We start from the raw sequence: 23,342 nt of genomic DNA, 5'->3' as shown, positions 1-23,342 counted from the left end.
TTAGAAAGATATGGGGTGAATCTCACTAAACATACAGAATATTAGGAGGCCTATCTAGAGTGGACATGGAGAATATGTCTCCATCAGCAGGAGAGACTACAACCCAAGGTAGTAGTTCGGTTACACAACAGAATAAATCCAAACCATATGTGCCTTGATAGAGGTAAAACGATTAACACTCCCCACTAAAAGCACCAACATAATTGGATCCTGACCGTTGTACGGGATTAGTAGAATGGAGAACATTTACCAAAGAAGTATTATGGGGCAAATTAAAGGGGGCGAAAAAGGGCAAAAATAAATGGACTTATGAAAAAATTCTAGGAATGAAGACATGAGCAGATGAAGACACAAATGTCAGCAATGGGAGGATTACAGTTGGGGAATATGCATGACTACCAGAATTGCAGGAGTATTGATACCTGGGTGGTCAATGACAAGTAATAAGAGTTATAGAATCCCTACAGTGCAGCAACCGGTCCATCAGCTCACCAAGTCCACTCCAACTCAGAGGACCTTCCAATGGCTAATGCACCTAACCTACACATCCCTGGACACTATGGGGAATTTCATATGGCTAAGCCACTTAACCTGCACATGTCTGAACAGTGGGAGGAAACTGGAACACACTAAGGATACCCACGCAGACACAGGGAGAATGCACAAATTCCACACAGACAGCCCAGGGCTGGAATTGAACCCAGCTCCCTAGTACTGTGAGGCAGCAGTGCTAACCATTGTCACTACAATAACTGGACAAAAATAAACTTAAATTTACAATTAAAATCTTGGCAAAAAAAAAATGAAATCGGAGCTAATGTAAGTCACCAAGCTCAGGAATGAAAGGCATAAACAATTAAACACAAGAAAAGCTTCAGATGACCTCAAACTGACACTCAAAAAGCTCGACACCATCCAAGACAAAGCAGCCAGATTGACTGGCACCACATCCACAAATAGCCACTTCCTCCACCACCAACGCTCAGTAACAGCAATCCATACAGCAGACATTCACTCAAAATTCTCAGACAGCACCTTCCAAACACACAACTATATCCATCGAGGACAAGGGCAGATAATATGTGGGTAAATTACAACGTGCAAGTTCCCCTCTAAGCCATTCACCATCTGACATGGAAAAATATCACTGTTCCTCAGTCAAAATCCTGGAATTTCCTCCCCAAGGCCATTGTGGGTCAAACTACAGCATGTGGACTGCAATGGTTCAAGGAGACAGCTCACCAGCACCTTCTCATGGGACAACCAGGGATGAGCAAAAAAAATACTAGCCAGCCAGCCAGCCTGCAACACCCACACCCTAAAAATGAATAATAAGAAAAAGGCCTTCTCCTTGAGCACCAATATGTGATGATAAACTCATTCTGATTGAAGTACAAGTATAAGCACACTTGCCAGGAGAGGGATGGGTTTGGGGGCTAAAACATAGAATTTGTGATGGGGATAGAAGATGTGGCTCTATTTATCTTAATAATTTGGGTGGCAGCTTTTGCTCATCCCAAACTCCCTGGGAGACAAGCAGTTACAGCATTCAGACACTACAGGGTGTTGTCAAAGGTGATAGCAAGGGAAAACCGGGAGAGCATGCTTCTGGAAATATACATTATTTTTCAATAAAGACAAAACAAAACGAAAACATAATCTGAAGTCCCAAATTTGACAGTCAACCTTCACAAAGCAATGACCATGTATCATTAAAGTAAAGACATGGTTGCATTTTGTTCTCAAAAGTTGACAACCAATTCAGGCTCAATTAGAGTTATACTGAAAAAATATTAACAATGTTCAGATTTGAAAATATTTAAACAGAAAGATGTTGAAGTTGCTAACTATACAAGTACCTTCTGGTGCTTTGCTCCACGAATATGAGCTGCGTAAGCATCAGCTCCAGTGCAAGAAACATCACAGAGCTCACAACGTAGTTGATTTTGAATGCCTCGAGCTGTTCCAGTATTGCTGTTTTGGTTAGTAGTTTTCAGAGCAGCTTCCTTCTTTTTGTGTTTCTGTCCTTCCAAATGTTCCCTGTAAGTCTAGTGAAGCAGAGACAGAATTTTGTTTTCTCGCTTGGTTATTCAACCACTGGTAATCTCTTCCATTTGGTACAAGCCAACTCAACATCAAGACTGCTGTCTACTTTGAGAAAAAGACCTCTAAGGACTATTAGCAAATTTAGCAATATTTTTTAAACTGATAGAAGCTGTGCTATGTGCATCAATGATCCAAAGTTAATGGCATGACCCCATAACCTTTCCCTAGATTCCTGCATCATACTCTAACTCAAGACATATTTTTTACCTTAAAATATGTAATGTTTGTGCCTCAATTACTACCCCAGAGTGGATGGAAAGGATAATAAAATTGAAACAAGAGCCTCGCTTGACAATTTTCAATTGAAGATTTATCAGATGCTCAAATACAGGTAACTCAAATTAATCTTTCAATCTTCAAGTGTTACAACATGGGGTAAGCTCTCCTGCTTAATTTAAAAACCAGCAACACAGAAAAGATTTATCCCGTGTAAACATTCGAGTGGCCAAGAACTATGCAAAGTAAAAATTAACAACTTTATTTCTTAAAGTATAACAGAGAATAATTAACTAACTGCTATTTATAATTTCTTCCTCTAACCTTTCTTTTACCTTCCTTTCCATAATACTAGTCTGGTAAAACTCCCAATTAACATTTACAAAACAACACTTAATTCAAAACCAGGCAGTTGTAGGTTCTTGTCTTCAGATCTTCCGGTGTCTTCTTTGCTCCATTAGGAATTCCTGCATCATAGGTTATTGATCGAAAAAGAACTTTTAAGAGAGTTTTTTTTCAAGCAGTCTGTTACGTGCTAGGACCTGGCAGTTCTCCTTTCAACTGTTCAATTTCCCCTGGTCTTACATCCCAGAGCATCAAATTGTGTCATTGGTTTTTAAGATAGTCAATATACTCAATTCAAACTTGATTGGAAATTGTTTTTTTTTCGGGGTATAATTTAAACTGATTGGCCAAATTAAAATTTGTTTTTGTCTCCTGGCAACAAACTAATCAAGTTGCTTGACCCAGTGTTACATTGTTGCCTTATTGAGAACATTTGGTGCTATGTAAGGTCGTTGTGCTGCTTTAAACTCTTTTAAAGGTACACCCACATCTTCATAATTTGTTAAACCTTCCCAGCTCTACTGGATGTAATTCCAATATCTCAAATCTCTTCCCTGACTGCAGTCTCTCATCCTTGACACTCATCTGGTGAACCCATGCTGTACCGTCTCCACTGGTACGGAAGCCAAAGAATTGACAGGAAACAAGATAATAAAGGATCAGAAAATCAAGGATGCTGAACAACGCTCAGCAGGACAAGAAGAATTTTGCCCTAATTTAGTAAATAGATAGTTAATAGAATAAAGGATAAATAAATGGTGACATGGCCAAAACACATGATGCAGCATAAAAAATATATATCCTCATAAACAGAAACAGGATAGTGCTTGGTCTAAAAAAATACATGAGGGAATTAGCAGAATTTAGGCAAATTTCTAATTTGGCAAATCATTCTTCAGATAACAAAACAGTTTAAATCCAAATTTAAGTGCATCTTATTACAACCTCTCTCAAAACTTCATTTTGGGAAGTTTCTTTTTAAATCCCCAATTCTTCCAAACTTCTTAACATTTAGATAATGTCCAGTAAAATGTTTTAACTTTCTTAAGTTCAACTCTTTACATGCCCTCAAACCTGATCGCAATCAGATCACAGTTAATCTGTAACTTGAATCCATTTTTAAAAATCTGTTTCATATGTCTTGAATATCAATATCCAATAAACATTTATTGTCCTCAGTCTTGAAAGCTTCAAGTAAGCCAACACCCCAGAGACTTCTATTTTTAAGACAGGAAGAAATGATTTCAGTTGTTCAAACTTTAAGATCCTATCCAGTTGTTCTGGATTCAACAATCCAGGGAAAATAATTTCTTGGTAACAACAAGAATGTAGTTCAGAATTCCACATTCCCAACCATCCCAATAATTCTGAATGCCGTTGCCGAAGAAGAATCCATCCAACTCTCGCTCTATAAATAGTCAATGGCAACACTTCCACTACCTTCTGAGGCTCTATGTTCCAAATTCGCACAATCCTCAGAAATAGTTCCCCTCATCTGTCATAAAAGTACAGACTCTAATTTTAAAAGGTGTTCCCTAGTTCTAATTCACCCACAAGACTGAACATCCTTAGCGAGTTTTGAGAAGTTGTTTAGCTCAGATTGAATTTCTGGATGTAAGTTTGCTCGCTGAGCTGGTATGTTTGGTTTCAGATGTTTCATCACCATACTAGGTAACATCAGTGAGCCTTCCAATGAAACACTGGTGGTATGGCTCACTTTTTAATTTATTTTTAGGTTTCCTTGGATTGGTGATGCAATTTCCTGTGGTAATGTCATTTCCTGTTCTTTTTGCAGGGGGTGGCAAATAGGATCCAAGTCCATGTGTTTGTTGATAGAGTTCCAGTTGGAATGCCATGCTTCAATGAATTCTCACACGTGTCTGTGGCTCATCCCAGGATGGATGCATTGTACCAGTCAAAGTGGAGTCTTTCCTCATCCATATGTAAAGATACTAGTGAGAATGGGTCATATCTTTCTGTGGCGACTTGACGTTCATGTGTCCTGGTGGCTAGTTTTCTGCCTGTTTGTTTAATGCAGTGTTTGTTACAGTTCTTGCAAGGTATTTTGTAAATGACATTAATTTTACTTGTTGTCTGTGTAGGGTCTTTCAAGTTCATTAGCTGCTGTTTTAGTATGTTGGTGGGTTTGTGGGCTACCATGATACCAAGTGGTCTGAGTAGTCTGGCAGTTACTTCTAAGAAATCTTTGATGTAGGGGAGAGTGGCTCGGGTTTCTGGAGATGTTTTGTCTGTTTGATTGGGCTTGTTGCTGAAAATTCGGCAGACTGTGTTCATTGGGTACCTGTTCTTTTTGAATACACTGTATAGGTGATTTTCTTCTGCACTGCAATGTGTAGTGTTTCGTTGAAATAATGTTCCAACGCAGCTTTGTTTGTGGAATGATTGCTTCTGTAGTTCAGTATTTGGTCCGTATATGCTGTTTTCCTGCAGATTCTGGTTTCAAGTTCCCCATTGGCTGTTCGCTCTATTGCAACATCTAGAAATGGCAGTTTGTTGTTGTTTTCCTCCTCGTTTGTGAACTTTATGCCAGCAAGAGTATTATTGATGGTCTTGAAGATTCCCTCATTTGTTTTGTTTAGTGATGACAAAGGTGTCATCCACATATCATACCTAAAGTTTGGGTTGGATGGTTGGCAGAGCTGTTTGTTCAAGTCTCTGAATTACTACCTCTGCTAAGAACCCCGATATCAGAGATCCCATGGCTTTTCCGTTGGTTTGTCTGTAAGTTTTGTTGTTGAAGGTGAAGTGGGTGGTAAAGCATAGGTCCACTAGCTTGACAATATTGTCCTTGCTGATGAAGTTGGTGGTGTTTGGTGTATGTGTTCTTCTAATACTATCATCAGTGTTCCCTTGGCCAGGCTGATGTTGAAGGAGACCATTATTTCATCCTCTTCTATCTTGGTGTCTTTGACAGTCCTCAGGAATTCTTGGGAGGAGTGGATGGAGTGGCGTGAGTCTTCTACTTAGCCAAGGAACTACACCAAAGACTAAGTTGGTTTTCCAGGTAGTGAGCCTATGGGTCTGAGGGAGGCTCCTGGTTTGTGAATTTGAGTAATCCATAGAAGCATGGTCGGTTGGATCTGTCTGGTTTCATTTTTTTGGAAGTCGGTCTTATTTATTTCTCCAAATTTCTGAAGTTTTTTTGAGTAGAGACGTGATTCGGTTCTCTAGTTGTGGGGTCGGGTCTATCATCACTTGTTGATAAGTGTCGGTATCTGCAAGCAGTGCATTCACTTTCTCAATACAGTCCTTTTGATTTAAAATGACTGTCAAGTGTCCCTTGTTTGCAGGTAGGATAATAACGTTTTTATCTTTTCTCAGTCCTAATGTTTTCCTTTCTTATGTTCTGCTTAAGGTTGGTGTGACTGCTTGTCTGATGATTTCCTGGGTTTCTTCTGTGACTTTGTTGTCTTTCAGTGTTGCTTCTAATGTTGCTAAGATGTCTTTTTAGTCCGCATCCTGGACATTGTAACTTAATCCTCTTACTGAGACGGTTTTTTCAGTGTCTGTTAAGAGTCGGTCAGATAAGTTTTTTTTTCAATCCATCTTCTGTCTTGTCTATGTTATTTTGTGCAAGTTTATCTAGGTTTTTCCGCAGTTCTAATTTTTTCACTTTCTGTGTTTGTTGCTGTCTAATGTCAATGGTTTGTTGTACTGTGTCTGTCCATTCATGGTCTGTTGCATTAGTGAGTAAAAGTTTTTGGTGCAAAATTTCCCAGTTGTACTTATGGAGTCTGTTGTGGCTGTCATTAATAATTTCTCTAAACATTCTGTGCCATTTTGCTCTGCTATTCCTTTGGATAATGGGGTGTTAAGGAGCAATCATCCCAGCAAACGAAGCTGCATTAGAACATTATTTCAACTAGCCACCACACATTGCAGCACAGAGGAACTATGAAGAGCAGAGGAAAACCAGTGTATTAAAAAAAGAACATGTACCCAACGAACACAGTCCGCCCATTTCTCAGCGACAAACCCAAAACAAGCAGTCAAAATATGTCCAGAAACTCTAGCCACTGTCCCCTACAAAGATACCTTGGAAATAACTACCAGACTACGCAAACCTCTTAATAGCACGGTAGCCCAAAACCCACCAACACACTGGAACAGCAGCTAATGAACTTAAAACACAGTATACAGACACCAAGCAAAACAAATGTCATTTATAGAATACTGTGCAAGAACTGAAATAAACACAACAATGGACAAACAGGCAAAAAAACTAGCCACCAGGATACATGAACATCAACTAGCCACAAAAACACGTGACCCACTCTGACTAGTATCTTTACATATAGAGAAGGAAAGACACCACTTTGACAGGGACAACACATCCATCCTGGGAAAAGCCAGAGACACACGTGAGAATTCGTAGAAGCATGGCATTCCAACTAGAACTCTATCAACAAATACATGGACTTGGATCCCATTTACCACCCCCTGCAAAAAGAACAGGAGATGCCATCACCACAGGAAATTATGTCACCAACCCAAGAAACCTAAACACAAATAAAAAGGTCATACCACAGTGCATCAGGAGACAAACCATCTTCATTGGGAGGCTAGTTACCTAGTATGGTGACAGAACAACGGAAACTGAACTTTCCAGCTCAGAGAACAAACCTGCATCCAGACTGAACATCTTTTTCCTTGCCACCTTGTCAACAGCATTCAGAATCCTGAATACTTGAATAAAAATCACTCCTCACTTTTTTAAACTCTCGTGAAAACAAGTCCAACCTGTCCAATCTTTCCTCTAGACAACCCACTCAATCCACGCATTAATTGAGTAAACCTTCTCCCAAGTGCCTCCAACAGATACATACTTTTCATTAAATAAGAAGTCCAGACAGAATTTGAAATTATGGTCTCACTAATGCCCTATATAAGTGAATCATAACATTCTTAACTTGATGTTCATTTCCTCTTAAAAAAAAACATTCCATTAGCCATATTGATCTTGCTGTACCTATATATTAACTTATGTGACTCTTGCACAAGAATGCCTAAATCCCAACTGCTCTTTTAAGTAATAGCATCTAAAGTTAGAACATATTCAAAATCAAAGGTAATACAAACCAGGTTTAGTTTTCACCATGAAAACTCGCTGCAGCTGACAAATCTGACCAGAGGCAGTACCCAAAGCTAATGTGCACTGTGCAAGGTACAGTGGAACTGAAGCCAGATGTCCTCATTTTTATAATTAGATTACTTACAGTGTGGAAACAGGCCCTTCGGCCCAACAAGTCCACACCGACCCGCCAAAGCGCAACCCACCCATACCCCTACCTAACACTACGGGCAATTTAGCATAGCCAATTCACCTAACCCGCACATCTTTGGACTGTGGGAGGAAACCGGAGCACCCGGAGGAAACCCACGCAGACACGGGGAGAATGTGCAAACTCCACACAGTCAGTCACCTGAGTCGGGAATTGAACCCGGGTCTCAGGCGCTGTGAGACAGCAGTGCTAAACACTGTGCCTATGTATTAATGATATGCACAGATAAATACCCAACACTTGGCTCCTCCATTATTCAGAAAAACACAAACCATTAAATAAAGGACTGCACTTTGACTTTCTCAAATCCAAAGTGAATGACCTCACACTTTAACATACTATCCCTCCCTCCTATTCTGTGTCATTATGCTGCTTTGGAAATTTGTTCCCATCTACACAAAATTATCTTGTAGATTAGATTACTTACAGTGTGGAAACAGGCCCTTCGGCCCAACAAGTCCACACCGACCCACCGAAGTGCAACCCACCCATACCCCTACATTTACACCTTACCTAACACTACAGGCAATTTAGCATGGCCAATTCACCTGACCCGCACATCTTTGGACTATGGGAGGAAACCGGAGCACCCGGAGGAAACCCACGCAGACACGGGGAGAATGTGCAAACTCCACACAGTCAGTCGCCTGAGGCGGGAATTGAACCCAGGTCCCTGGCGCTGTGAGGCAGCAGTGCTAACCACTGTACCACCGTGCCGCCCATGTGTTACATGCAAAATTTTACAAAGGAGGCAGCATAAGTCAGGTAGACACAGTTGGGATGAAGTGAATCCTTTGAGGGGTATAGCAGACGTAGGCATATAGGGAAGGCATGGTATTATCTCTAGACTATTAATCCAGAGACTTTAGTAATCTTCTGGGGATCTGGGTTTGAAACCCACCATAGCAGATGATGGAATTTGAATTCAATTTTTAAAAATCTGGAATTATGAATCCACTGATGACATTGAAATCATTGCCAACTGTCAGACACACCCATCTGATACACTAATGTCCTCCAGGGAAGAAAACCTGCCATCTTCACCTGGTTTGGCCTACATGAGACTCTAAACTACAGCAATGTGGTTGACTCTCAACTGCCCTCTGAAAGGGCCTGGCAATTGTACCGATTGCTACAGAGTCTCAAAGAAACAAAACCAGACAGATCACTTGCCTTCAAGTGAAGCACCGGAAAAGACAACAGCTGAAACAGCCATGTTGACCCAGCAAAGTCCTCCTTACTAATATCTGGCAGCGAATACCAAAATTGGGAAAACGATCTCACAGACCAGTCAAGCATCAGCCTGACATTGTCTGTAAGGTATGATTCCATGAGTACAACTATGTTCCAGACACCACCATCATCGGATATGTCCGGAGTCACTGGCAGGATAGTTCCAGCAGAGGTGGCAGCACAGTGGTAGACAACCAGGAGGAAGTTGCCTTGAAAGTCCTCAGTATTGACCCCAGACCCCATGAAGTTTAATGGCTTCAGGTTAAACATGTGCCACGAAACTGTCTGCTGACTATCATCTACTGTTGTCCCTCAGCTTATGAATTGGTACTCCTTCATGTTGAACACTTGGAGGAAGCATTGAGGAAGGCATGGGCACAAAACGCAATCTGGGGATTTCAACGTCTGTCACCAAGGGTGGCTTGGAAGCAATACTACTGATCGAGCCGATCGGGTCCTAAAGTTTAGGACATTCGACTAAATCAGGTGGTGAGGCAACGAACAAGAGGAAAAAACATACTTGACCTTATCCTTACCAACTGCATATGAATCTGTCCATGACAGTATTGGCAAGAGCCATCACCAGAGTCCTTGTGGAGACAAAGTCGTGCCTTCATACTGAGAATAACCTACATAGTGTTGTGTGGCACTACCACTGTGCTAAACTGGACACACTTCAAACAAATCTAGCAAATCAAAACTTGGCATCCATGAGGCACTGTGGGCAATCAATCAACAGCAGGAGAATTGTACTCCAGCACAATCTGTAACCTCATGGCCCTGCATATACTCCATTCAACCATTACCAGTAGGCTAGTGGATCAATTCTGGTTCAATGGAGAGTGCAGGAGGGCATGCCAGGAGTAGCACCAGACATACCTGAAGATGAAGTGTCAACCTGGTGAAGCCATCAGACTATTTGCATAAGCAGCAAGTGATAGACAGGGCTAAGCAATGAATCAGACGTAAGCTCTGCAGTCCTGCCACATCCAGTCATGAATGGTGGTGGGTGATTAAACAACTTATTAGGGGTGGCACCTCCACAAATATCCCCATCCTGAAATGATGAGAGAGCCCAGTACATCAGTGCAAAAGACAAGACTGAAGCTTCTGCAGCAATCTTCAGCTAGGAGTGCTGAGTGGATGATACACCTCAGTTTCCCCTCACCCCCGGGTCCTCAACATTACAGATACCAGTTCTCAGCCAATTCGATTCACTGCATGTGATATCAAGATACTGGACGCTGCAAAGGCTACGGGCCCTGACAACATTCTGGCAACAGTACTGAAGATGTTTGCTCCAGAACTTGCTGCTCTCCTAGCCAAGCTGTTCCAGTGCAATTACAACACTGGCAGCTACCCAACAATGTGGAAAATTGCCCAAAAATGTGCTGTGCACAAAAGGCAGGACAGATCCAACCTAGTAAGTTACCAATCCATCTCACTCATCAATCAAGTGATTGAAGGTGTCATCAACAGTGCTTTCAAGCAGCTAATGGCTCAGCAATAACCTGTTCAGTTTGGGTTCCGCCAGGATCACTCAGCTCCTGATCTCACTACAGCCTTGTTTCAAACATGGGCAAAAAGAGCTGAACCCAGAGTTGAAGTAAGAGTGACACCCCCTGACATCAAGGGTGCATTGGACCAAGTGTGGCATCAAAGAGCCCTGGCAAAACTGGAATCAATGGGCATCTAGAGGGAAACTCTCCAGTGGTTACAGTCATACCTGATACATAGGAAGACAGTCATGGTTGTAGGAAGGTCAGTCGCCTCAGCTGCAGGACTTCAAGGTAGCATCCTAGGCCAAACCACCTTCTGCTGCTTCATCAATGACATTCCCTCCATCATAAGGTCAGAAGTGGGGATGTTCGCCGATCATTCCCAATGTCCAACACCATTCGCAACACTTAAGATACTGACGCAGGCCTGGCCCAAATGCACTAAACTCTGGACAATATTCAGGTGGCAAATAACATTTGTGGCACATAAACACCAGGCTATGGCCATCACCAACAAGAGACAATCAACCACCACCCCTTGACATTCAATTGTGTTACCATCATGAATCCCCCACTGTCAACATCCTAGGGGGTTACCATTGACCAGAAATTCAACTGGATTCACCACATGAACACGGTGGCTACAAGAGCAGGTCAGAGGGAAGGAATACTGTAGTGAATAACACACCTACTGACTGCCCAAAACCTGTCCACCATCTACTTGACACAAGTCAGGTGTGTGAAGGAATACTCCCTACTTGCCTGGATGAGTGCAACCCCAGTAACGTTCACAAAGCTTGACACCATCTAGGACAAAGCAGCCCACTTGATTGGCACAACATCCACACCCTCCACCCAAAGCTCAATACCAAAAGTGTGCACTATAATCAAGATGCACTGCAAATGTTCACCAAAAGTCCTCAGACAGCACTTTTCAAAACCACAATCAGTCGAAAAGGAGAAGGGCAGCAGATACACGGGAACAATACCATCTGAAAAAAAAAATCCAGAAATAAATTACTAAATTAAATAAATCCAAATGTAATACATTTTTACCTGTGGTCCAGCACAACTGATCTTACAAACATCACAATAATGGATCTGTGGTTGCTTAGGTGGCTGTTTTGGTTTCTGTTTATTCTGAAATGGCACTTTCTTAGTGAAAGTGGTCCCAGCCCAAGCTGCTGCTTGTTTCTGTTGCTGCTGCTGTTGTTGTTGCTGTTGGTAATAGGAAGATGCAGCAGAATACACTGCAGCTTCATATCCAGCATACGTAGCTCCTACAAAATAATAAATTGCAAAAACAGAGTAAGTTGCATAGTTGGAATGAGGAAGTGAAACAAAGACAGGTTGAGTATCTGGGAATTTGGATCAAAGTGGGAATTTAACAGTTAAATCTCTAGCAATTTCAATTAGCCGGCCCAAATCAAACAAACAGCCTTTAAACTAGTTAAAATAGTACGTTTAAAACAGACCCATAGTGGCAGTTATCTATTGAGTAACTGAAATATTTTAACTGAATTGGGTGATTATTGTAGCAGCAAGGTTAGAAAAAACAAAAATCAGAATTCCCTACGTAATGGCTTGTTCAAAGTGCCACAGTCAGAGTAACAAAGACTTTGACCAACTCAGAGAGTCGGCATTTGGGAATTTAGGAAGAAGATAACTTGGTGGTTTAATTAATGTTTACTGAAAGAAATAAAAAGTCTTCATGGCAACAGGCAAGTGGGAAAGAAAGTCAGTCTCAGATTGAGAGACTTACCAATGGCAACACAAGGAAAAGCAACTGATTACAGAGAAGATTTGGTCAGTACTTATTTTTTAAAGTGAATGTTGGATCTCAATTTGTGTTAAAGTCTGCAAATGTTTTCTCTCTATGACAAATAATGCACAAAGTTTTCATCACAAGTTTCTCATAAAGTAGAGTAAAAACGTGCACAGGGAAAAATGGAACTGCAAACCAGCAATAGGGAATCTACTAGAATCTATTATAAAAGGTGTGATAAATAGACAAAATGGATAATAATGATATGAGTGGATATAGGCAACATGAATTTGCAAATGGGAAGTTGTGTTTGACAAACTTGGAAGTTTTCTGAAGGTGTTACTAACAAACTTAAAAGGAGAGCCAACTGTCAATGTTTACTTAAGATTTTTGAAAGGCTTTGATAAAGCCCCCACAGAACATGCTCAGAAATATTTTCAAATCATTTTCATGTTGGCTGGTATAACTAGAAGGATACTGCATGCTTTAATAATTGGGTCACAAATGTCCATATTTAGCAATGATTTGGAGGTGCTATCAAATGAAAAATTCCAAATTTGCACATAATACAAAATTAAGTGGGAACATATTGCAAGCAGGATATTAGTGTGGCTCCAGGAGGATTTGGATAAGTGTAATGAATGGGCTAGAACATAGCAGATGTAAAATAACTTGGGAAGGACACTAATTGACTAGGACACCTAGGTCCCTTTTATGCATCTGCATTTTCCAACTTCTTATCATTTGAGAGATGTTCTGCACATCTGTTCTTCCCAAAGTGAAAACATCACATTTTTTCCAAATTATACTCCATTTGCTATGTTCTTGTACATTCACGACACCCATATCAGAGTTGTGAACTGTTGGGGTTCATTCATTAAGATGATCAGGCAACCAACAACCTAACAATGGGTACAAGGTGTGATTCCAAGATTATGTACAGGCAAGAAAGATCATGTCCCACCTTAAGGAGTTACCTGATAAAGATAGCAGCATAGTGGTATGCAGTCAACAGAGTGTTCTCAACAGTTATTCTAGAGTCATCTAATGCTTCTATTCATTATAGAGTACTAGTATGAGCGTTCTTATGGAAATGAAATCCTTGTGTTCACAACGAAGAATCCATGGAAATGTTCCATGATGTTGTATGTTACTATGATCAGGTTAAACGCGGTAGAGTCAAAGACCATTTGGGGAATACAAACTGGTTGAAGGTAATACAAAAGGAAATGACTACGGTTGTTGGAGATAAATCAACACCTGCCCAGGAATTCACTCCATGAATGCTCAAGGTACTATCCAAAGCACAATCATCTTGAACTGCTTTATCAACTACCTTCCCCTCCACAAGGCCAGATTTGGTGATGTACACTGATAGATACACCAAGACCAGGGCAGTATTCAGGTCAAGATCAGGTGAAGAAGGGCTTATGCCTGAAAAGTCGAACTCATTCCTGAAGAAGGGCTTGTGCCTGAAACGTCAATTCTCCTGCTCCTTGGATGCTGCCTGGCCTGCTGTGTATTTCCAGCACCACACTTTTCAACAATATTCAGGTTAGTCTGTTGTGGCAACTTATATTTGGTCAGTGCAATAACCATCTCCCAAAAGAAAGAATTCAAATATTTTCTCTTGGCATTTGATATTACCATCACTGAATCCCCTATTGTCAAACTCCTGAACTGCACCTGCATATACTATTGTCACGAGAAGAGGAAGTTAAGAGTCTGAGTACTGTGGCAAGCAACACTCAAAGCTCTATACCATCCAGATCAAAAAAAAAGGCTATTTGATTTGCACTATTTCCACCACTTTAATAATCCACTCCTGGCAGTAGTGTGCAAGTTGATTTGCTTGTAGGATGGAATGATTGCTGGCTATGACAGTGTTCATTGCCATTCACTAGCTGCCTTAACAGATGGTATTGTTGAAGGATCGGAATCTCAGACTCAAATTGTTAACTCTCTTTTTCTCTCTCCACAGATGCTGCCAGACCAGTGTTCTGCATTTTCCTGGACAGTGTCGGGTTTCTCGAGTGTTCTTGCCTTATTAGGATTTCATCACATTCCCAGCTTCAGCCTTGCAGATGCTGGTCATGCTGTCAGGATTGAGTTACTTGCTGTAGAATTCAAAGCCTTTGTCTGTACTTGTAGCCACAAGTATTTACACTGCTCATCTGATTGGTTTCTGATCAACTGTAACTCCCTGGGATGTTGATAAGTCCGATTCTAGAATGTTGATGCTATTGAATATCAAGAGATAATTAGATTCCCCCTTCCTGGTAATGATCATAGCCTGGAACCTGTGTACTATGAACATTACTTGCTACCTATTAGCCCTAGCTTGGATGCTCTACAGATTTTACTGAAGTAACCTTTGCTAAATGCAATATCTAAACAATGCCCTGCAGCATTTCACCAAGGATCCTTCAACAGCATCATCCACCCCACTGACTGTTACCAGGTAGGAGGTGAAGATGAAGGGCTTATGCCTGAAACTCAACTCTCCTAGTCCTCAGATGCTACCTGAACAGCTGTGCTTTGCCAGCGCCACACTTTTCAACTCTGATCTCCAACATCTGCAGTCCTCACTTTCTGCTGGTAGGTCAAGAACAGCAGATATGTGGCAAAAATCACTATCTTTAAATTTCATGCCAAGCCACACATCATCCTGACCCATCCTGAATAAGGAATGTAGGAACAAGAGTTGCTCAAGCCTGCTCCACCATTCAATAAGGTCATGGCTGATCAGTGGTTTAACTCCGTACACTTGCCTCGAGCTCACATTCTTGATATCCTTTGCTTAATAAAATTTTGTGTCTCACAGATTTGAATTCCAATTATAATCATTGTTCCTTCACTGTCCCAGAGTCAAAACCTTGGAACACCCTTCTTAAAGCGGAGTGTACCACAGTAATTCATGCAAATGGCTCACTATCACTTTCTCAAGAGCAACTAAGGATGCAGAATGCTGGCCTGGACTACAATGCTCACAACCCACACACTGAAAATAAAATTAACATGAATCATAAAAAGTAGATACATCAAGAGGTTAGGAAAACAAATGATAAGATGTAATCATAAAAGGGGAAAAGTGGAGTAAAAAGCTTCCAAGAATATTTGTACCATATGAAAAATTCGAATCTAAAAATTGGAATACTTCACTTCTTACCAGTATAAGTCACAGCAGTTGAGCTGTATGTACCACTCTGAGTATAGGATGGAACCACTGTAGCAGCTGCTGCAGCAGCAGGTTGCACTGTTGTGGACACTGGGTAAACAGTAAAGGTAGTAGTTGGGTTTGGTGTAGCTGGTTTTATCGCTGTCACTTGTCGAGTCTGTTGAGCTTGTGTGTATTGTGTTGCAGCTTGACTATATCCTGCTTTTGCAGCTGTAATTAAAAATATTAATTACTTAAGCTTTGAGAAAAGATTTAAAAGAATACTAAACAGAAGATAACTTGTCGGTATTCCTAACATATTCAAATCTATAGTATCTTGCTGATCAATGCACTTCAACAATTAATAACTTGTTATTCATTAATTATATTATTTATTTATTCCAATGTAAAAAAAAACTCCCAATGCACTTCAATAGGAGTGTCATAAAGTAAACAAAGACACAGAATCACACATGATGATATTAGGGCAGATGGTCAAAAGCTCAAACAAAAAAGGTAGAATTTAAGGTTTACCTTCAAAAAGGGAAAGGTAGCGAGGCAAAGGTTGTTAAAAGCAGTCACCAATGGCGAAGCCATTAAAATCAGGGCTGCTCAACATGCCAGAATTAGATGCATACATGTATTTTACTATTGCAGTATCAAAGTTAAATACTGTCACTTATATCTAACCAATTTATTATAAGTCAGCAATTTGGAAACTTGCTCACCTGGCTGAAGGCATCAGAAAAGCCTAAATACGACAGCAAAATAAGCCTTGTGGTTCACCCTTCAACAAATTTCATCCCTCAAACTCAAAGTGGGTGAGAAGAGGATCAAATAGTCAATGGAGAAGGAAAAACAGGCCAATGTTTCTATCTTTCCATACAGCAATCACAACCATTTCTTCAGTTTGCCTTTCTACTAATTCTTAATCAATCCATACGGAACAAAAAACAAAGATTGCTGTTTTAAAATAGTGAGAAAGTACTGTAAAAACATACCAGGGTAACAATAACAGCCCAATTAACAGAAACATGGAAAACGGAACATGAAAATAGGGAATAAGCTACCCTCCAATCTATTGGAAATGTTCTAAAGTCAACAGAAGCTTGGAAAATGACAACCAACACATCTAATATTTCCAGATCCACTTCCTTAAAAACTGGGATGCAGATTATCAGGACCTGCGGATTTATCGCCTTTTAATCCCATCAGTTTCCCAGCATTATTTCCCTGTATATTCTGATTTTCTTCAGTTCCTCTCTGTCACTAGATCGGGAGTTCCTCAATATTTTTGGGATGTTAGTTGTGTCCTCCTTTGTGAGAGCAGAAGCAAAATATGCATTTAATCTGCCATCTCTACTCCCCATTTCTTTCCATAATAACTTTCCATTTCTTTAGATTCCCAACAGTGTGAAAATAGGCCCTTCGGCCCAACAAGTCCACACCGACCCTTCAAAGAGTAATCCACCTGTCTCTGGCTAATGAATTTAACACTATGGACAATTTAGCACGGCCAATTCACCTGACTTGCACATCTTTGGAATGTGGGAGGAAACCGGAGCACCCGGAGGAAACCCACACAGACACAGGGAGATTGTTACCCAACAGATAGTCACCCAAGGCTGGATTTGAACCAGGAACCCTGGTGCTGTGAGATAGCAGTGCTAACCACTAAGCTACTGTGCTGTCTGATTGCAAGGGACTTTCATTTGTCTCAACTAATCTTCTTCTCTTCACATTCTTTAACAATGTTTGTATATTCCCTATAAGCTTACTCACATACTCTTATCTTCCCTTCTTAATTCCACCCTTTGTCCTCTTTTGTTGAAATTTAAACTACTCTCAACCCTCAGGGCTGCTGTTATTTTTGGTCAATTTGTAGGTTCCTTCCTTGGATCTCACTATCTCCAATATCATTTGCTAGTCATGACTGAGCCATCTTTCCCCTTTTGCTTTTGTGCCAGGAATAATCAATTGTTGCAGTGCATCTTTGCACTCTTTAAAATGTTTGCCATTCCCCATCCATTTATTGTCATCCCTTTAAATTACGCTTCCCAATTCATAATAGCCAGCTTGCTCCTCATACCATCCTCTATTTACATCCAAAACCTTGGTCTCCGAATCAATTATGTCACTCTCCATCTTTTTTTGTAAATATATTTATTAGCAAGAATTTTTTTTAACTTTACAAAAAGATAAAGTTATTGAAAGTATAACAAATACCAGTATATTAAAGAAAAACACAAATTACAATATAACTACTGTCTACTAACCACTAAGCTACCCTATAATACAAAACAAAACTTGGCAAAAAAAAACCACCAATAAATAAAGTGACTAATAAGACAAAACAAAAGAACACACTAAAACACAAAATAGCAATGCTCGGCACAAAGCTCTCAAACAAAGTAATGGGAGCATTGCTTATATACCCGTATTAAGTCAGGAGTACCCCCTCCAGGGCCCTGTGCTCAGCAAAACTAACCATCCTGATTAACTGAATGTCCCAGTTCAGATAGAGGACAAATCTGCATCCAAAAAACTCAAAGGGCTACCAAGTCTTATTAAAAAAAAGTCTGCAGTATAAAAAGAATCCAAGGGAACATGTTCCATAATTAATTTCCGCCATTCCAGCAAGCCCGGCAGGTTCTCAGACACCCAATTCCTCAGAATATTCTTCCGTGCACAGTAAATAATATTAAATAGTTTCTTCCTATGCCCATCTAAAGATGATACATTCGGTAGACCTAGGAGAGATATCAGGTCTACTTTAACTTTGATCCTCAATACCCTCCCTATCTCGCCTACCACAGCACTCCAACAAACATGAAGTCTACGGCATATCCAGAAGCAATGGGTAAGAGTATCTATGCTTATTTTACATTTGGGGCACAGTGAAGATGCCCCTTTTTTAAATTCGCCAGACGGTCCAGTGCCAGGTGAACCCTGTGCAGAAAATAACTGCATAGCACATGTCCTATTACAGATTGAGATCTTTCACATGTTCTTCCATTGATAGTCCCATGTTTCAGAAGAGATCTCCACTCCTAGCTCTTGCTCCCAAACCTCACATAACCAATTAATATCTTGCCAGGCCTGACCACTGAGCAGGCGATAGAGAGTACCAACCAAAACAGTGCCTGTGGAATGTAGCAACAACCTCTATCAGGCTTATAGGGCTTAGTGAGAAGCATAGTCTTCTTCTGGATGAAATTCCTAACCTGAAAAAAAATGGGAAAGATCTCTGCTGGGCAGAGATGTCAAAAAAACATCATAACCTCCCCCTCAAATAAGTCTCCCAAACTGGAAATTCCTCTTGCCACCCACAGCTTGAACTCCGAGTCCATCATCCCTGGTCAGAACCCCGGCATATGAACTATAGGAACAAAAGAAGAAGTCTCGGATAAGCAATCCTCACTCTGACGCATTGCCTTCGATGCTTTGACAGTATGAATAACAATAGGGTTCCATAACTGTCCTCATTTTACCCATGAACGACAGATTAATAATTGGGCACTTTGCCTGGGAGGCCTCGATATCCAGAATCGGTGAACCTGGATTGTTACCTGCCCAGTGGGACACAAAATACAGCAGAGAACTTAATTAAGACCTCCTAATGTCTGGGAAATCAACTCCTTCCCATCTGAGACAACTGCAATTTACTAAGTTTGACGAGGGGCTGCCGATGCCAGACAAAGGAATTAAACCAACCCACAAGTTCTGCAGTGTTGACCTGGGAAACATTGTAGGGAGCAAACGCAGGGGATAAAGCAGATGAGGAAGGACATTCAACTTAATGAGAGCTATTCGGCCAAACCATGAAATTGGAAGAGCCTCCCACTTCTGGAGATCCCGCCTAATATTGTTGAGCCAAGTTTATAAGGAGTTTATAGGGATTCTGTCAGGGCCAATGTTGGAGATGGACAATCACTCCTTTATGCATGAATGCTTACCCCCATCTTTGGGAGAAGCTTATTTTTCCCTCATTCTAATGAAGGGGAAGCTTCCTAAAGATTGTGCCTTTATACAGGCTCATCTCTCTATTAAAAATTCAGATTTCAAGATTCTGTCTAAGGTCTTGGCACTGAGATTGGAGAAGGTTTGCCTTATATTGTCAAAGAGAATCAGACATGTTGTATCAGGGGCTGTCGGTCTTCTAATAATATTAGAAGGTAGCTGAATATGGTCCAAGTTTGTCAGCAACGATCAACGTTAGTCTGAAATAACAGATCAAACATAGGTATCGGAACCCTACCCGTGACCACTTAAAAGGAAACCTATGGCCACCTTCAGCCTCTGGAACTTCCTTGAGGTTCCCCAAAGACATTGCCTCCAGTTTTACAAAGTTGATTCTATATCCTGAAATAACTCCAAATGAATTAATGCATTGTGTCAGATGGGGTACGGAGGTCATTGGGTTCGATAAAAGGACATCATCCGCATGCAGTGTAATCTTGTGTGTCCTTGATCCCACTTCCGGAGTGGTTATGTGGACGTTCTGACAAATGGCCTCTGCCAGTGGCTCTATCACCAACGTAAACACCAATGGTGAAAGGGGGCAGCCTTAACGACTACTCCTACAAATCCTAAAATTCCCAGACTTCACTCTGTTAGTAATGACCACGGACAGATGGTGGTGATATAAAACCTTTATCCAACTAGCAAAGACTCTACCCAGCCCAAACTGCTGTAAGACATGAAAGAGATACAGCCATTCCACCCGTTAAAGGCTTTCTCTGCATCTAAGGAAATCACCAACCCCTGAAATTGATCGTTGCTGACAAACTTGGACCATATTCAGCTACCTTCTAATATTATTAGAAGACCGACAGCCCCTGATACAACATGTCTGGTTCTCTTTGACAATATAAAGCAAACCTTCTCCAATCTCAGTGCCAAGATCTTAGACAGAATCTTGAAATCTGAATTTAATAGAGAGATGGGCCTGTATAAAGTTACAATCCTTAGGAAGCTTCCCCTTCATTAGAATGAGGGAAAAATTAGCTTCTCCCAAAGATGGGGGTAAGCATTCATGCATAAAGGAGTGATTGTCCATCTCCAACATCGGTCCTGACAGAATCCCTATAAACTCCTTATAAAACTCACCCGGGAGACCATCAGGGCCAGGCGCTTTCCCACTCTGAAGTTGCCTAGCTGCCTCCTGTATTTCCTGAAATGTCAAGTGAGCATTAAAGAGACAGGCTTGTTCCAAGGTTACCCCTGGGAGGTCCAGGTTCTTAAAAAAGGCTTCCATTTTAGCCCACCTGCCCTTGCAACCTTCAAACTAATACAATTCAGAATAAAAACTCTGAAAAGCCTCATTAATCCTTTTGGCAACATATGTAAGGACCCCGGCGCTGTATCTAATTGCAGTAATGGATTGGGGAGCACGCTTTTTCCTTGTCACTAGGTACTTCCCTGGCCTATTCCCATATTCCAACAAGCTTTGCCTAACAAAAGCAAATTCTTTCTTTGCGGCTTGTGTAAGTATTGAATTCAAGGCGACCCAGACGACTGTGATCAGCTGTAGCTCAGTCACCGAAGGCCATACAAAATGTACTGCCTCGGCAGCTTCCAACCACGTCTCAAGTAGACGCTGCTGTTCCCCCTTCTGTCGTTTCCAGCTAGCCGAGTAGAAAATAGCTAATCCTCTAGCAAAAGGCCTTAGCCATCTCCCAGATCTTGGATGGATTACTGGCCATGCCGGAGTTGATAGTCAAGAACTCTTGAAACTCCTTCAAAACATATTCCACAAATTTGGAATCCTTAAGGAGAAAAAGGATACAGATGCCAGTGCCGCAAACCTAGCCCCTCACTCTTTGCCTTAACCCCCAAATATACTGCCATGTGATCAGAAATATCGATGTTCCAATTTTACAACCCATAATTGTATCCAGAAGGATCGAGAGAGCCAGAAAAAGATCAATCCTCATGTGGTATTTATGTCGGTTTGAAAAAAAGTGAAGTCCCTGCCAGTAGGGTGAAGATATTGAGTCATAGAGATGTACAACATGGAAACAAACCCTTTGGTCCAACTCATCCATGCTGACCAGATATCCCAAACCAATCTAGTCCCACCTGCCAGCACCTGGCCCATATCCCTCCATACCCTTCCTATTCATATACCCATCCAGATACCTTTTAAATGCTGCAATTATACTAGCCTCCACCACTTCCTATGGCAGCTTATTCCATACGCTTACCACCCTCTGCATGAAGAAATTGCCCCTTAGGTCTTTTATATCATTCCCCTGGATGTGGGATTGCTCGCTGAACTGGAAGGTTCATTTTCAGACCTTTGTTTCCATTCTAGATAACATTCCAGTAAGCCTCCGAATGATGTTACCTAATATGGTGATGAAAAGTCTGAAAACGAACCTTCTCGCTCGGTGAGCAAATGTACATCCACAACCTCAACCTGAGCTACAAATCTTCTCAAAACTCGCTAATATCTTTCCCCTCACCCTTAACCTATGCCCTCTAGTTCTGGACTCCCCATCGCAGGGAAAAGACTTTTTCCATTTATCCTATCCATGCCCCTCATGATTTTATAAACCTCTGTAAGGTCACCCCTCAGCCTCTGACACTCCAGGAAAAACAGCCCCAGCCTATTCAACTTCTCCCTATAGCTCAAACCCTCCAACCCTGGCAACATCCTTGCAAATCTTTTCTGAATCCGTTCAAGTTTCACAACATCTTTCCAATAGGAATTCTGATCTCCTTTCATCTCCAAATATCCACCAGCCCCAACTCCTCACATACGCCAGTGACCTGCTTGGCCTGTGAAGAGATAGTTGGTAGCCCACTAGGCTTCCTGCCCACTATCGGATCCAAAAGGCAACTGAAATCTCCCCCCAATAATAATGTGCCATGTTCCAAAGGCATCAACGTAGAAAAGGCACTAGCCAAAACTTTGAGGGGATGCGCCAGAGGACAGTAAATACCATATACTATTTAAAATACCATATTTCTCCCCATGTATCAGGGCCTTAAGTATCACAACCCCACCCCTTGCTGATCTTTCACCTGCTCTAATAATGTGAATGGAAGATTTTTCTGGTTAAGTACGACTAAAACTAGGGGAGTGGTGGTAAAGGATGAAAAGAAAACCCGCTCATAAGCCCCCTGTTGTAACTTCAGGTGTTCCCCATCGTCAAGATGGGTTTCCTGCAACAAAGCGATATCAACCCTTTCCCTCTTCAGGCTGGAAACCACTTTTTCCTTTTAACAAGCGAATGACTTCCCTTGATGTTCCAGGTGTACCATTTAAGAAAACACTTAGCCATATCCCCTTTCAGAGGCCCTTGAACTCCCAGGAGGGTGAACCCTGCTTCCAATGCACCAAACACAAGTAAATAAAGACTCAAAGTTGCAGAATTGTGTACAAAAACTACTCTATCATAACTACAAACAACTACTACTACCAAAAAACTACAAAGAAAACCAACTATAAAACCTTGATTGGGAGACTTCCCCCACCCCCCACCCTTCTCATAGGGGGCACTCATCTTACCCATCCCCTCCTTCACAGCTCCTTCAAGCCTAGTCTGTGCCCCAGCCTTAGGCAAAAAAAACTAGAAAAGGAGGCAATCCTTAAGTCAACAAAAAAAAGAAAGTCTGAATAAGCACTCCACCCATCCCTGGCTCTTCACCCCTACTTGTGACTAAAAAAAAGAACAAAACAAAAAAAAGACAACAGAGGACACCCACAAATT

The 23,342-nt window shown here is 41.2% G+C and overlaps 1 protein-coding gene across 2 annotated transcripts in view; it reads right to left on the bottom strand.

Annotated features, from left to right (window-relative positions):
• Window positions 1–23,342, bottom strand: part of zfr (zinc finger RNA binding protein) — a 99,609-nt gene that overhangs the window by 49,842 nt on the left and 26,425 nt on the right. For both annotated transcript variants that reach the window (XM_060856253.1, XM_060856173.1), the window contains exons 6-8: window positions 15,637–15,855; window positions 11,759–11,982; window positions 1,860–2,048 (exon numbers count right to left, since the gene is read on the bottom strand). In XM_060856253.1, coding sequence (XP_060712236.1) covers window positions 1,860–2,048; window positions 11,759–11,982; window positions 15,637–15,855 — 632 coding nt within the window. The remainder of the gene's footprint in view (window positions 1–1,859; window positions 2,049–11,758; window positions 11,983–15,636; window positions 15,856–23,342) is intronic.

Source organism: Hemiscyllium ocellatum, chromosome 1 (genome assembly GCF_020745735.1).
Source record: "Hemiscyllium ocellatum isolate sHemOce1 chromosome 1, sHemOce1.pat.X.cur, whole genome shotgun sequence".
Classification (NCBI taxonomy): Eukaryota; Metazoa; Chordata; class Chondrichthyes; order Orectolobiformes; family Hemiscylliidae; genus Hemiscyllium; species Hemiscyllium ocellatum.
This window is presented reverse-complemented; position numbering and strand designations above follow the sequence as displayed.